General features: G+C 45.6%; 1 protein-coding gene across 1 annotated transcript; it reads left to right on the top strand.

The window, feature by feature from the left end:
• Nucleotides 1–2,894: 2,894 nt before the first annotated feature.
• On the top strand, nt 2,895–11,062 carry LOC138303529 (zinc finger protein 135-like). Its single transcript, XM_069242742.1, has 2 exons — nt 2,895–3,205; nt 7,533–11,062. Exon 2 carries the CDS (start codon nt 7,926–7,928, stop codon nt 9,156–9,158), a length of 1,233 nt encoding a protein of 410 aa, XP_069098843.1. The 5' UTR covers nt 2,895–3,205; nt 7,533–7,925; the 3' UTR covers nt 9,159–11,062.
• The last annotated feature ends 3,950 nt before the right edge of the window (nt 11,063–15,012 follow it).

A 15,012-nucleotide genomic window follows, 5' to 3' on the forward strand; every position in this document is an offset into this window, starting at 1 on the left:
GGACTTCTGCCGCTCAGAAGAGATAGCGCAGTTTGCATTCCCCAATAAACAGATTGCCCTCTGAGTCCACTCAGCTAGCGTATGGGGATCAATAGGGTCCCCAGACTCCTTAGCCCTGAGGGCCATTTCCAAAAATTTTGCCAAGGGACCCACGAGGTCCAAAAGTTTGTCCTGGCATGAGCGCCAGGCCCTGTTGATCCCTTTCTTGGGGTCCTTGGCGAATTTCTTAAGGGAGGTCAGCATGCTGGGGTCTATATCTGGCGTCTCCGCCACCTTATCCGGGATCTCCGGCCTGGGGCACTCAGTTTCGGACCTCCTTGTCAAAACCCTTTCTCAATTTGTTGTGGAGGTAATCTGCCACGGCCTGCGCTGGGGCCCAATCCGCAGAGCGAGGGTGAATAATATCCTCTGGGTTGAATTGGAAAGGGTTAGAGGGCGAGTGAGACCCTTCCTTGCCTTGAAAAGAGCTGGATTTACGAGCTCTCTTGCGCTTACGCAAGGTACTGCTGGAGTGAGAGGACTTGGAGGAGGATGAATCAGAATCAGATGAATCTGCCACTTCTAGAAGAGGGTCCTTGGATGTAGACGGCAAAGAACAATAAAAATGGTCAGCGGAAGCCTTAGCCAACGCTGACAAGGCACCATCATGCGGCTAAGAAGAGACCTGGGGAGTAGTCGCTGTCTCAGGGCCTTCCCTCACCTTCTCCTCTGGCAAGGGGGCCAACCCTTGCTTTTTAAGAAAGGAATCGAATTGCTGAGTGATGGGCTTGAGAGCTGCGAGGACAGCTTGGTTAATCCTCTGCGGTACAGACACCACTAGTGCCCTGCTCAAAGACTGTTGCACTGAGGCATTAATTACCTCAGACAAACCTGCTCCCAACTGGGGACCGAGGGCGTCCTCAAAACCAAGCCCCAACTCCTCCTCCTCAAAGGGCAGCCACTCGGTCATGGTTACACCAGGTTGCCAACGCAACAACGCAACTTCACAATTTTCAGTCTGAACACTGAAGCCAGGTGAGGGGGGGGGGGGAGGGCAGGGAGGGAGCCAACCCCAAGTACAAGAAAAAAAAAAAAAGTACTCAGTCTCCTCGGCACAGCGTAATATAATTATTGCAGCCTATTTAAAATGCAGCCAGGGGCGTATATGAGAGCCAACAGTATTATCCAAATAGCGTGCACACCGCTAAAATACAGGGCAAAGCTCAATTATTGCAGCCGATGACAGACACGTCAGGAATGCTAAGCGCGCGAATCCTATGTTCTGTCAATGGCTGGAGGAGGAGAAATTGATGACGGAATGCATGTAGCCCAACTAGTAGAACTAGTAGGTTTTGGGCTACATGCACAGTCGCGCTCTCAGAATCTGGCCGCACAAGGGGAAGGCACCGATTAAGCTCGATGCCCTAACAATAATTGCAGGGAGCAAAGCCTCGAAGGAAATGCACAGAGGGAAAGCGATGCAGGAGTGGAGGCTCCCGAAATGGGAGTCCGCTCCGCCTTCTGTCAAGAGAAAGCTGTCGGGGGGAAGCCCCGAAGGGAAACAAAACCGGGGAAACCCGAAGCGCGAGCGGTGGCTCCCAAATTGGGAGCCCGCTCCGCTCAGCACGCCAGAACTGCAAGGAAAAGGAAAAAACGCTGAAATGCTAAAAGAAAAGACACATGCGCGCTCTTCACACCAGAACAGCGAAGTAAGCACTTATCTCAGTGAGGAGCAGCAAAGAAAGAGGAAGTTCCTGGACGTTGATGGACTCTAATATGAGTAAAGGACTGTTGATTGGTGGACATTTTATTGCGTTGCTTTTTGGGAAATGTAGTTCGTGTTTTTGATTGGCTGCTGACTTTTGAGTAGTAAAGAAAGAGAAGCATAATCTGAGCCTCCGGTCCTGACATAGAATTTAGGTTAAGATCCCAGATTACCGCATGATTGGTAATTTGTCACGCAAACAAGATGAAGAGAAAGCTAAGCAGGTTGTCTCTAATTCCCTGCCTTGTTGTGAATGGCTCTACTTTTTTTAATTAGCTGCCAGACAGTGACACCTGGTGGCAGCCAGCTCAGTTGGTCAAAGCAGCCGCGAGAGAGCTCCTGACACGCGGACAAGCTTACATCAGCACCTGAGAAGAGGCGCTCTTACCCGACCAGGCGTGAGAACATTCCAAAACTATGTTGTCGCTGCTGGTAAGAGTACTGGGGACTAGTGGGTGGGGCGGCTTAACACAGCGGACTGTAGTGCCGCAGTGCACGGGTGGAAAATAAATCCAATACCTTCGCACTGCGCTGCTTGCTACAGACTAGTAATTGCCACTAGTACCTTCTCCAATCCTTACTTAGTTTACTTCTAGCGCGTCGTGATCATGGGCCTAGGTAAACTGGGCACTACCTTAGCGCCCTTCCATTTCTGCTTCTTGTTGCTGAAATGAGTGTAATTTATGATATGTATCCCTCGCTTTCATTGCTTGCTTTTGCTTATGAGGAACTGTCACTCATAATCGGTGAATATTACTCATAATTACACTGATATTATGAAAATGTCACACATAAGCAATGTGAAACCTTGGCAGCTATGGTGCTGACATAAATCCAAGGAGCGCCTCGAGGCGCCTGATGTCCGCATGCTCAGTCTTAGACGAGCCTCCTGGTGTGCGCATGCTCACTTAGACGGCGCTCCAGATGTGCGCATGCTCAATATTAGACGTCACTCTTGATGTGCGCATGCTCAGTATTGGATCGGCCCTCGTGGGTAGATCCAGGTTGAGACCAGTAAAGGCATGTTAACCCTGAGAAGCCCCCTTGTGCGCATGCTCAGCTTGAGAGGGAGACCTGATATGCGCATGCGCCCCTGGTTGGCAGGGCCAGCGTAGGAAACCCCTGAAGTGCGCATGCTCTGAGCGTCGGTACGCTTCGTCGAGGTCACGCTCGGGTCACGCAGGGGTTGGTGCCGAGACCCCCGGGCCGGGTTCAGGCCGCGGGGCCCTTCCCTCTCGGGGCCGGTTCACGCCCGTGTCTGCCCGGGGCGTGGGTAGGGAGGGACCCCCTGGGTTCCCCCTAGCGGGCGGCGAGCTCCGGAGCGTGAGACAGGCGGTGTGGGCGCATCAGAGCTTCTAGGCGCTACATACCCGCGGTGACTCCATGCGAGCGCTGCGGTCACACAGCACCCGGGCTCTGAAGCTGCGGTGCAGCCGAGGCACCTCCCTTTGTTTGTGACAGGTGGGTGGTGGAGCCTGAGCCGCAGGAGTTATGCGGCAGGGACGACGGAGCGCCGCAGGAGGGAAAGACAATAACATGCAGCACTTTTCTGGCAGTATTACCTTATTATGTTGTCATTCTTGCAGAGGTTTTGGTGACTCGGATCCTTTTGAGTTAGAAGCAATGTTTTTCTGCTAAAATCTGAACATTTTGCAGAAGATGAATTATGTGGCAGGTACAGCAGATCCATAATTATGTGGAAAGCGCAGCAGCTCCAGTGGCCCTTTGTAAACATAACAAATATGTGGCGAGTGCAGGGCTTGCATTTGACAGGCCCTTATTATGAGTTGGGAGGAAATCATGAGGTGGCAAAGGGACCAATTTTCTGCCCAGGTTGGTGTAAGAAGTGTTATAGGAGGGCCTAACTTCGACTGATTTTCACCATGAAAACACCGATGAAGTGTTCATAAGGAAAAAGTGTGAATTAATGTGTAAATACTGATTGATTTACTTGGACTATAGGGGTAATACTGCTCCCTTGCACAGGCCCTGTGCTAGGCATGGGCCCTGTGGGCAGCTGACCAGCACCCCATGCCTCCTCGTAACTAGGGGGCCTAGCACCTCTTGTTAGAAAATGTGAACGTTACGGGGCTCGGAGAGCATCAAGGGTTTAGCGCTTTGAGGCCCAAAGGAGGGAATCCCCTCCCCTGGGTCTCTCATCTATGGTCTGAAAGGGCATCAGAAATCTAATCACTGCATCTGCATGACAACAGCGAATAGATGGGCCCTTAGATGTGAAGTGACCCCTGCCCTTGCATGAATGAAAAGCAGTGTCTGGCCGGGCTCACGACAAAAGAAACAAGCATTTACAATGCAACGGGTCTCGCGTTTGCTCATGTTAGAGCTGATCGCGTTGTAAACTCTTAACCTGACTTTTCACCTCTTCGGCAAAAGAGCATTTATGTACATAACCCGAAAAAGTGAAATTAACTATGTAAAGCGCTCGACTTCTGCCAAGCAAGATTGCGCTCTTAAATTAGAGAAAAAGAAGTCCACGAGCCCGATGGAAAACAGCGAGCCTCGCATGTTTTCTGTACTTGGTCGCTGCGCTCGAAGAGGGCTAGCCACCGGAAAAGGAATAACGTATGCTTGCCCTCGACTAATGAAAGCGAGCAGATTTTATTAGACAAGCCCACGAACCAATAAAAGACACTGACGTGAAGTTGACAGGGTTCCGAGCCTTTTCTAAATACAAAAGCGTCTCGCTGCGATACGCAAGCGCGAGCGCATGCAACGCAGGCTCAACCCTAATAAAAAAGTGCCATTGCCTAGGATGGAGGGAAGGGACTCTGGCATCATTTAAAATATATAAAAAAAAACACACACACTTCTTTAACGCACAGAAGCATTTTACATTGGTACATGAGATTATATCACTACATTGATATATATTTAGTAAAAGTGAGTTTTTTTTTTTTTTTAAACATGAACTTAAAAACTTTGCAGGCCCTGCCCTGATGATAACGGTATTGATGAACTAAGAGCAGGGCCACTGGAGTTATGTGGCAGGAAAGTGCCAAATTAGATGGCTGGGTTTACTAATTTATGCAGAAACGAGGCAAATTATATGGTAGATTGTGACACATTTTGTGATAGCATTACATCATTATTTTTTCATTCATCCACATACAGCAGTAAGCAATATAAAGGTGACCAGTTAACCTTTGTGAAGGACTTCCCACTGTGCAGTGACAAGTGTTGTGTTTTTAGTAATGTTTGAGCTAGTAACAAAAGCATTTTTCTTATTTAAAAAAAAAACCTACACATTATGGAGCAGATGGCTTATGCCGCAAATGCGACAAATCCATAGTTATGTGGAAAACACAGCAACTGTAAAAGCGAATAGTTCCAGTGGCACTGACTAAGAGGCATGTTGGGGTTCATGTGTATCCTGTATGTTAGCTATATTCTTATTACATATGCAGCAAAATTACAATCTATTCCACCCAAACAAATGAAGCGTTGTACAGCACACACACTGACTGCACATATTTGAATGTGTTCTGATGTCTGATAATGAACAAAATAGAGATTGGTGAAACAAAGCATTATGCCTAGGATCACACAATTTGGTCAGTCATGGAAGCCAGGAATGATCCTAGATTTTTCCAGTTTTTCAGGGAGGGAGTTTAGCCCTTACATGGGTATCTCTTTATGGCATTAAAGCTAACGTTTCATCTTGTATTTTTCGCAGTTTTACATAGCACAAACATTGATAATGGACATAAGAACATGTCGCAACAGACTACAGTGAGATGTGTTTTGATGAGGTCTGAACAGGCACAGGTGACAAGCGAGGAAAAGGAGGCCTCTTTCGGATTGGAGACATAGGTGTATGTCTGGCTCCAAAGCTGGCTTTGGAATAGTACTAGAGGAAGTTTAAGAGATCTCATGGGACTTGCAGTGGGTCTTCTGGTAAGATGCTGGGGCGTCAATGTGGATCCTCCCCTCAGTAGCGAACAAGTAAAGTTCCCTTCATCAAGACCATTGATGTCAAATGAGAATGCTCCAGTTAGGAGTGCCGGGAATGGTTGTGTTTCAGATTCAAGTGCAAACACTGTTTCTCTCCAATTCACAGATTTATTGATCAACTTATTTGTCTTCCTTTGTGGTTGTCTAATCCGCATCTGTTATGTGTGCTATAAGTGTCTATAGACACTTTAATGTCATCACACTTTATCTTCTGTTTGTGCTGCTGCTGCACGTTGTGTGGTTATAATAAGAAGTTCAAAGTGTATCTTGCAGTTCAGGATAAGTGCTGCTTTCTCTTTCCTATGGAAAAGTAGTTATTCGGTCTTGGAGATGCACCTTTGTGTGGCCATCCTCTCCAAGTGCACACTATTGGTACTCGGTATGGGCATAGGTAGTTCAGCAACATCTGTGGGAAAGCCAAAAGCAGGAATGGTGATCAGATGGTCTCCTCTGTGTACTTCATCAGACACCCCTTGTGCTCAGGGTAGTCGGGGAAGTCACTGAATACAAAGGAATTCTAATTGTCATACTAGGAACTCACGTTATGGTTTTTAGATCAGTAGCACCCTTGTCAGCTTATAATCAAACTCCAGGTTTTATTTCTTTATTAAGGGTTTTTATAAAGTGCATACAAGGCAAAAGAGCTGTCCAAGCACAATACAAATACAAGGTGGAAGTGTTACAGTACTAATATTAGAAGAAAGTAATACATAATTGAAAACCATGCCTTTCTTTCAGTAGAAGAAGAAATCTCTTTCTAGAATAAACATAGTTGGAGCATTAGGGTTCTGAGTACTTAATCGAAAGTTTGAATGTTATGAAGAGGTGCAGTTGCGAGGGGAACGAAGTTCCAAATCCTGGGTGCATTTCAGAAGATTATTTTTTCTTTCTGGAAAGCTGGAAATTCCAGCACCAAAGGTCTGCATTTCTCAGAGCGTGCTGTCTAGTTCAGATGATGAGTTTTGGGTTTAAGTAGGTGCTTTATGTGAATGCCCTTGTATGCAGTAAAGGCAAGCTTGAATTGGAATGTGGCTTTGGTACATAGCTAGTTCAATGAAGACAATAGGAGGGAGATGTGGTTGTATCTTCCTGCTCCTGTGACAAGTCCCGCAGCTGCATGGTGAGTTGTTTTGTGAAGCACCATGTGAATTGTGGGGATGCCGCTGAGAATAGTATTGCTGTAATCCAGTCTTCACGGAGCTAGATCCTTCATTAAACGTTTTGAGATCCATCTCTGCGAGCAGGTGTTTAATGCCCTGTAGTGGTTTCAGTTGATATTGTGCCCCTTAGCTAGAGAGTCAATGTGGAACTGGAGGTTTCAGTTTCTGTCCAGTATAGTGATTGCGTGCTGGTTACAAGTTCTCCAGTATCTCCCTATATCGGTGGCAGACACAATTGTTCACTAAAGACTAGGATTGCTTAACATGGTCCTATGTCTTCTACAAAGTGAGGGAGAACAAGTAACAAATGAGATAAGGGTGATGCTCTGTGGGTACCTAAAATAAAGGCTCTAAGTTAGTTTAATTACACACTTGTCACTGGGTATCCTGAAGAAAGGGATCCAAATCAATTCTGTAATTTTTTAATGGTTATTCAGATGTAGACCTTTTTACAGATCATCAGGATCATCTTATTCTTGTCTCGTGCCCTCCTTTTCACAGCAATCCAGGCTCATGGCAACCCCACCAGAACACATCTCCACCGGATAGCATACAACACCTTTTCTAAAAATTAACATTCCGGAATATGTCAAATCATAACAGCTCTGTGTGGTGTTTCACAAGTTGAAAGATAATCATTTATTTTATTTCTACAGGTATCTCGGGCATGGACAGGAAAAAAAAAGATGCTTTAGGATCCTGGACCAGAATAATAAACACCATTACGTCAAAAACATTGAATACGCTCCAGGGATGTGAGAACAGAACAGTTTATAGAAGCCACAGTGTGCCAGGGAAGCACCTGGGAAGAAGGAGCAGAGTGAGCTATTGTTTGTTTAAGCAATTTACTACAGTCCATCACCTTTCGTTATTCACCTAATAACTTGACATTAGAGCATTCAGAAATGTAAAAAGTGTGCCGCCATTCATGGGATCTAAAGATCTGTAGCATAAAGAACATAACCGGAATAAAGGAGCAGTCAAAGTAGAAAACATAATAGAAAATTCAATTAACTTTAGTTAAGAGGCTGCTCATTATAGAGAACAAAATGGAAATTGTCGCAATAGCATTCCCCTGCACTTCACAAGAGACAAGCCTTAGTTATAACCTAGAAATGATGCTACAGAATAAGACAGATGTGAAAGAAGAAATGTATCAGTGTTATGAATGTGAGAAAACCTTTAGTCAGAAATCTTATCTGATTCGACACGAGAGAACGCACTCCAACCAAAAACCTTTTCATTGCACTGAATGTGAGAAAAGCTTCAGTCTTAATAGCTATCTGGCTAAACATGAGAGAACTCATTCTGGACAAAAACCTTTTCAGTGCACTGAATGTCACAAATGTTTTACCAAGAAAAGCAGCCTGAACGAGCATCAGCATGCGCACAGAGGAGAAAAACCACATCAGTGTGCTAAATGTGGGAAAACCTACTGCCATAGAATCAGTCTGACTCAGCACGAAAGATCACACACGGGGGAAAGACCTTACAAGTGCAGTGAGTGTCAGAAAAGCTTCAGTGAAAAAAACACTCTTACTAAACATGAGAGAACTCATTCAGCACAAAAACCATATCAGTGTACTGAGTGCCGAAAAACTTTCCGCCTTAAAAGCTACCTGACTAAGCATAAGAGAACCCACGTAGTACAAAAACCTTATCAGTGCAGTGGATGTCAGAGAAGTTTCCGTACTAAAGCCAGTTTGACTCAGCATGAGCTTGTACACACAGGAGCAAAACCCTATCAGTGCTCTACATGTGAGAAAAGCTATTGTCATAAAATCAGCTTAGTTCAACATGAGAGATCACACACAGGTCAAAAACCTTTTGAGTGTAATGAATGTAAGAGAAGCTTTAGTGAAAAAAGCACCCTTACTAAGCATAAGAGGATTCACACAGGTGAAAAACCCTATCAGTGCACGGTATGTAACAAATGGTTTAGTAAGAAATGCACCCTGGCGCAGCATGAGAAAACACACACTGGAGAAAGACCGTACCAGTGCAGTGAATGTGGGAAATGCTTCATTCAGAAAATCCACCTTACCCATCATGAGAGAACACACACAGGAGAAAGACCTTATCAGTGCACCGAGTGTCTGAAAAGCTTCAGTCAAAAAATCCATCTGACTCAACACGAGAGAACACATACAGGAGAAAAACCCTATTGCTGCAGTGAATGTCCAAAAAGCTTCAATCATAAAATCAGTCTAACCCATCACATGAGGGAGCACGTGCCAGGCTTGACTGTTAGTGATGTATTTATTGACCATCTTCAATCGTAACAATCTGCATAGAAGATGTCAAGAATTTTTTTTATCATTGCTTTGAACATATTGAGAGCTCTTGTCTGAAATTTCTTTACTGAACACACTGGAGTAGAAGTAGACCAGATATAAATATATGCACGTTTAATCCAAAGACTGACTAATGCTTAATAAAGCCATGTTCGACGGTTGCAAGAAAAGGCAAACGTGTTGCACTGTTTGATAAAGTACAAAGCATGTGAAAGCATAACACATTCTTGGATCAAAGAATGCTTTTAATTGTACAACATTTGTACAGTTGTGGCTGGATGCAGTTAGTTAAACTATCGTGAAACAGTGGAAAACAAGACCCTACTTAACATGAGAGTGACCAGACTATAATCCCCAATGTGAAGATGCACTATTTCCAGTTTGGGCGGCACTTGGCCTAGTAAACAACCTCCTCTACGACCTTGGGCCTTGTGCGGAAGCCAACCCTTTCCCCCACTCTCTATATGCTAAAAACCATCTTGATTACTGAAGACTATCCACAGTGTTATTTTAGACTTGAAACTTGATTAATTTCTCTTTGCTTATCTTACATTGGTACTAATTATTATACATTTGTACTACCCTTGTGCGCTCTCCTTTTATTGTATTTTTCTCTCCATCATGTCTCTTAATTAGTCTAGAAATTCTTTCTGATTATGTATTGGTTTAAGTACTTCTGGATTGTTTCTTTTTAGTTGTAATGAATGCATACTTCATTTTGATAAGTTCAGTCTCGGCTAGATTTCATGTTTACTTGTACTGCTTTAGCAACATAAAAATCTACTTCATAGCTCAAGGGAATCCCCAAAAAACAACTGCTGTTTTCGGATGACACATGGACTGTGGCTGATGACTAATGTAAGGTAAAAAGTAAAACAGCTAAACAATTCCAGTTATTATGGACTTTGGTCTTAACAAATGTGCAAAAGCAACATCTGAAAAGAGAAGCTGAACATTGAGTTGAATTAATGAAAGAGCATTGAATTGGATCTGAAGCAGGCTTCTGGTAGCTCTCCAGCTACCTGTAAGTAGTTCTCCTGTGTGTAGCCCACTCTACTAAAATGGAAGCTTTTGCTTTGGTAAATTTTTATATGCATTACAACATTGGAAACACTGTATTTGAGGCATAAGTGTGTGTATTTTCATAGCTCGTAAGCTAATGTTGGGGAGAAAAATGGTTGAATTTCCAAAATATATTTACAGCTGTGTTGGAGTGATAAATCATGCAACATTGGAAAGACATATTACTAATATTCCCTTAGTGCCAGGAGCATTTAATCTATGGCTGTCACATATTAGCCATGTATAGGCATTTCAAATTGATAAATCCCTTTTAGGTCGCAGCTTACCAGATGCTAAAGACATGTTGGGCACTTTCAGGAAGTTGACCTAGGAACGCATTCCACTCGTTGATTTCCATTGGCTTTGTAACTCGCACTTTATAGCTTTCCATTTGCTGGCTTTATTTGCTTTAGGCTCTCCCAGATTTATTTAATTCCTCCTGTTGCCTAAACCATGTTTTCTGTATCCTTCCATGATCTTGCTTTCTGTTAACAGGCCTTTAAATCTTGTTCTTATCTCGTCATATTCGCTGTGCAGTCAAAGACCAAGGTCAAATATCAGGCACTCTGTTCCAATGGTGCTTGTTTACTTTTCTTTCTCTGACTTCAAAGTGAGAGGATTTACGTGACCATCTTGCTTGGTACTGGGGGTTGGAAAGAGTTTTTTTTCTAGCACACAACATTTAAATAAACTGTTTAAGTATTTCAGAATATATCAGAATTATGAATGCACAAATGAAGCACTTTTTTTTGTTATTTCTGAAGTGTGTTGGAAACAATTTAATATGATCACAGCTAATCATTAAACTAGGTAATGCAATTTACACACATCATCTGTGCACTGTATAGTGTTATTAGTAAAACTGTAAGTCTGTGGAAATGAAATGGTCATTTCAACTGAAAATGTGTTCTCTATAATGCAGTGCGCCACCACACCAGGAATACTCCACTCTGCTCTGCACCACTTCACACCACTGCACTCTCCCCTGCATGACTCCACATCACTCCCCTAAACTTTACACCACTCCACACCTCTACTCTGTGACACTCTACGCTGTCACTTTACTGTACACCACTGCACTCTTCTCCACTGCAGTCTAAGCCACACCAATCTATTCTGCACAACTCCACTCTAAGCCACTGTACGCTACACCACTCTGCAACACTGCCCTCTACACTCAACCCAGTGCACTGTACACCAATGCACGTTACTCTGTACCCTCAACTCTATGCCCCTTGCACTCTACGCCACTCTAATGGTGTAGAGAAAAGTGGTGGAGAGTGCAGTGGTGCAGAGTAGAATAAACTCTGTGCTTCTCTACACAGCTGCAATCTAGGCTGCACCACTCCACTCCACTTCACGCTACTCTGAAAGAATCTGCTCTACGTCACTCCACTTAACTCCACACTGCGCCACTCTATGCCACTGCATTCTATGCCACTCTACTCTTAACCACTGCACTCTACGCCAATGCACTCAACACAGCTGCACTGTCAGTGCACTCTACTTTGCATCACTTTACTCTGTGGATGAACGACAGCCGCCTGAAGCTCAACTCCGACAAGACGGAAGTCCTCATCCTCGGGCGCACCCCTTCGGCCTGGAACGACTCCTGGTGGCCCACCGACTTCGGTCCCCCACCCACCCCAGCCAGCCATGCAAGAAACCTCGGCTTCATCCTGGACTCCGCCCTCACCATGTCCAAACAGGTCAGCGCCGTCTCCTCTTCCTGCTTCAACACCCTTCGAATGCTCCGCAGAATTTTCAAGTGGATCCCAACAGGAACCAGAAAGACGGTGACCCAAGCCCTCGTCAGTAGCAGACTTGACTACGGCAACGCACTCTACACAGGCATCCCAACAAAAGACATCAAACGACTCCAGCGTATCCAAAATGCATCCGCCCGCCTGATCCTCGACATACCCTGCCGATGTCACATATCCCCTCACCTGAAGGACCTCCACTGGCTCCCCGTGGACAAGAGGATCACCTTTAAACTCCTCACCCACGCTCACAAGGCTCTACACAACACCGGACCTACCTACCTCAACTCCAGACTCAACTTTTACGCCCCCACTCGTCAACTCCGCTCTGCCAATCTCGCCCTCGCCATCGTCCCCAGGATCCAGCGCAAGACCTCCGGCGGCAGATCCTTCTCCTTCCTCGCCGCCAAGACCTGGAACTCTCTCCCCACCTCACTACGCCAGACCCAGGACCTCCTCACCTTCAGGAGACTCCTCAAGACCTGGCTTTTCGACCGCTAACAGCTCACCCACCCCCCCCACCCCCCCCAGCGCCTCGAAACCCTGACGGGTACATAGTGCGCTTTATAAATGTAATGATTGATTGATTGTGCCACTACACTCTGATACTCTACTCTGCAATGTTGTACTCTCTGCCATTGAAGTCTACGACGCTTTACTCTGCACTGATCTACGCCACTACATTCTATGCTACTGTACTCTGTGGCACTATATTGTACTCTGCACTACTCTGACACTGTACTTTATGGCACTTGACTCTACTCTACGCCACTCTAATCAACGCCACTGCATTCTACGAGGCTGCATTGTATGCTTCCTGAATGCGATGCCATTGCGCTCTTTGCCACTATACTCTGCAACACTCTACGTCAATGCACTCTACGCTAGTCCACCCTACTCTGCCGCACCAGTGTATGCCTTTCTATATCATTCCACACAATGCCAGCATCAGCATCAGGCAGCATGAGACCTTGTCCCTGGTGAGGGACCTGATCACAAAGAATCTAGCCAGGAGTTCGATGTGCAACAGCAATTCCTCCTCTATCCATATCCCCCCCATGGAGATGTTGCCGCACCTGGCTCCACAACCCAGAAGGTTGGCATCTGAATCTGTGATCATGTCTGGTAAGGATCCAAAAATCCCCCGGCCATTCCAGACCTCAATGTAATCTATCCACTGCTGGAGCTCCGTCTTGGCCTCAACAGGGAAATCAGCGTCAGGTATGTCAGTCCTCACCTGAGATGCGTTTCCTCGACTCATTGGAGAGCTCTCTAATGCTGTGGGACTGGGAAAATGGCTTGGATCGACAAGGATAACAGTCCCACAATCCAGGCTAACTGCCATAGAGAAACTGTCTCACCTCAGTACTTTTGCCAGTTCCTTCTTCATCTTGGAGATTTTAGTCTCTGGCAGACTCAGAGTGGTAAGGTTCAAATCTATGAGAAATTCTAGAAAGGTCATCTTCCGGGACGGAAACAGTTCCAATTTCTGGCCTTTGATCACAAACCCCAGCTCCTGTAGGAGTGCAGTCATCATGTTAAAATTTGATACTAATTGATGCCGAGACTGGTCCATCAACATGATATTGTCCAGATATATGATCAGCTAAACCCCTCTCATTCTGAGAACCTCCACCACTGGACGCAGGAGCTTGGTGAAGCACCACGCGCCTGAGGATAGGTCGAAAGGGAGTGCCTGGAAACATAAACCTATCTGCTCCAGAAAAATTGAAGGGACCGCTGGTGAGGAGAGTAGATGGGCACGGTGAGATACACACCTTTGAGTCCAGTCTCATCATCCAAGAGGATATGTTGTAAATGATGGATACCTTCCATCTTGGATGCTGATAAACCAGCCACTCGATTTATGACCAGTCTGAAGCCCTTTCCTCTACGAAGAAAATGTTGCTAAAAAAACCCTGAGGTGTAGTACTAACCTGGGAATTGTGTCTTTGGTTAAGAGATCTATCACCTTGCTGTCTATAAGGCTCACGTCTTGGATTGAGAAACTCAAGGGTCTATGCCGTACTACCCGAACCGGGGATTCGTAGAATTCTGTGTGATACCCTTGAACTGTCTCTAAAACCCATGGGTCTAAGGTTCTTTCCCACCACTTTTGTACAAACAGTTGTAGTCTCCCCCCTAGTTCTCTAGGGAAAGAGAGGGTAATGCTTACCAGTAAACCCTCCTAGAGTGTTTGCTGCACCTCTTCCTGGTCTGTTTCCTCGGCTTCTGCCAGAGCCTCTACTGGGGAAGAATGTCCATTGGTGTCCATCATGCCATCCCTTATTTCCACTTGGACTCTCCTCTAGAATAGCCCTGTTGGAATGAGTGGCCAGAGAAGCGGCCCCTGCCACGTCCAGGCCTGGCAAAAACCTTCCCAGGAAAAATCTTTTTGATAGATGACTGAGCCCGATCTAGGGCCACAAACCTGGGCAACTCTTTGACAAAAGATTCTCCAAAGAGATTATTTTGCGCTATTGCCCATGCCTTGGAAGTGGCTCCTCCAATGTGGGATCAATCTTTTATATGGTCCCGCGTCTCTCAGCTGATATGGGGCAGTTTGCATTCCCTTTGAGGCACATGTCTCTGCGCCCAGCCTGCCATAGTGTCTGTAGGCATGCGTCCCTGTGGTCCTGGACTGCTCCGCTAGCATGACAGGACCCACTACATCTAAGAGTTTATCCTGGTATGCCTTCATGAGCAGTGAATTTCTTTTTTTAGGGTCTTTCATATATTTCCTGAAAAACATACACATTTTAGCATTGCTCTCAGGAGTCAGTGTCACTTCCCCCACCCCAATCGAGGGTTCGGGGCACTCTGCCCTCAAGCGACCCCTCATCTCCTTTAGTGGCTGACGGATTTTGCTGGCAACATACTCTTCCATCTGTTGATCTGCAGTCTACTGCAAGGACTAAGGGTGGTAAATCCTGCCTTGATCGAAAATATCTGAGCGACTGGGCTCCCCATCCAGGGAGTCGTAGGTGGTAGAGCAGAGCGTACAGGTCTAATGGAGT

This window comes from Pleurodeles waltl, chromosome 7, assembly GCF_031143425.1.
Source record: "Pleurodeles waltl isolate 20211129_DDA chromosome 7, aPleWal1.hap1.20221129, whole genome shotgun sequence".
Classification (NCBI taxonomy): Eukaryota; Metazoa; Chordata; class Amphibia; order Caudata; family Salamandridae; genus Pleurodeles; species Pleurodeles waltl.

What these genes read in the sequence shown, in the direction of transcription:
- LOC138303529 (XM_069242742.1), top strand. Translation starts at nt 7,926, where the DNA reads ATGGAAATTGTCGCAATAGCATTCCCCTGCACTTCACAAGAGACAAGC.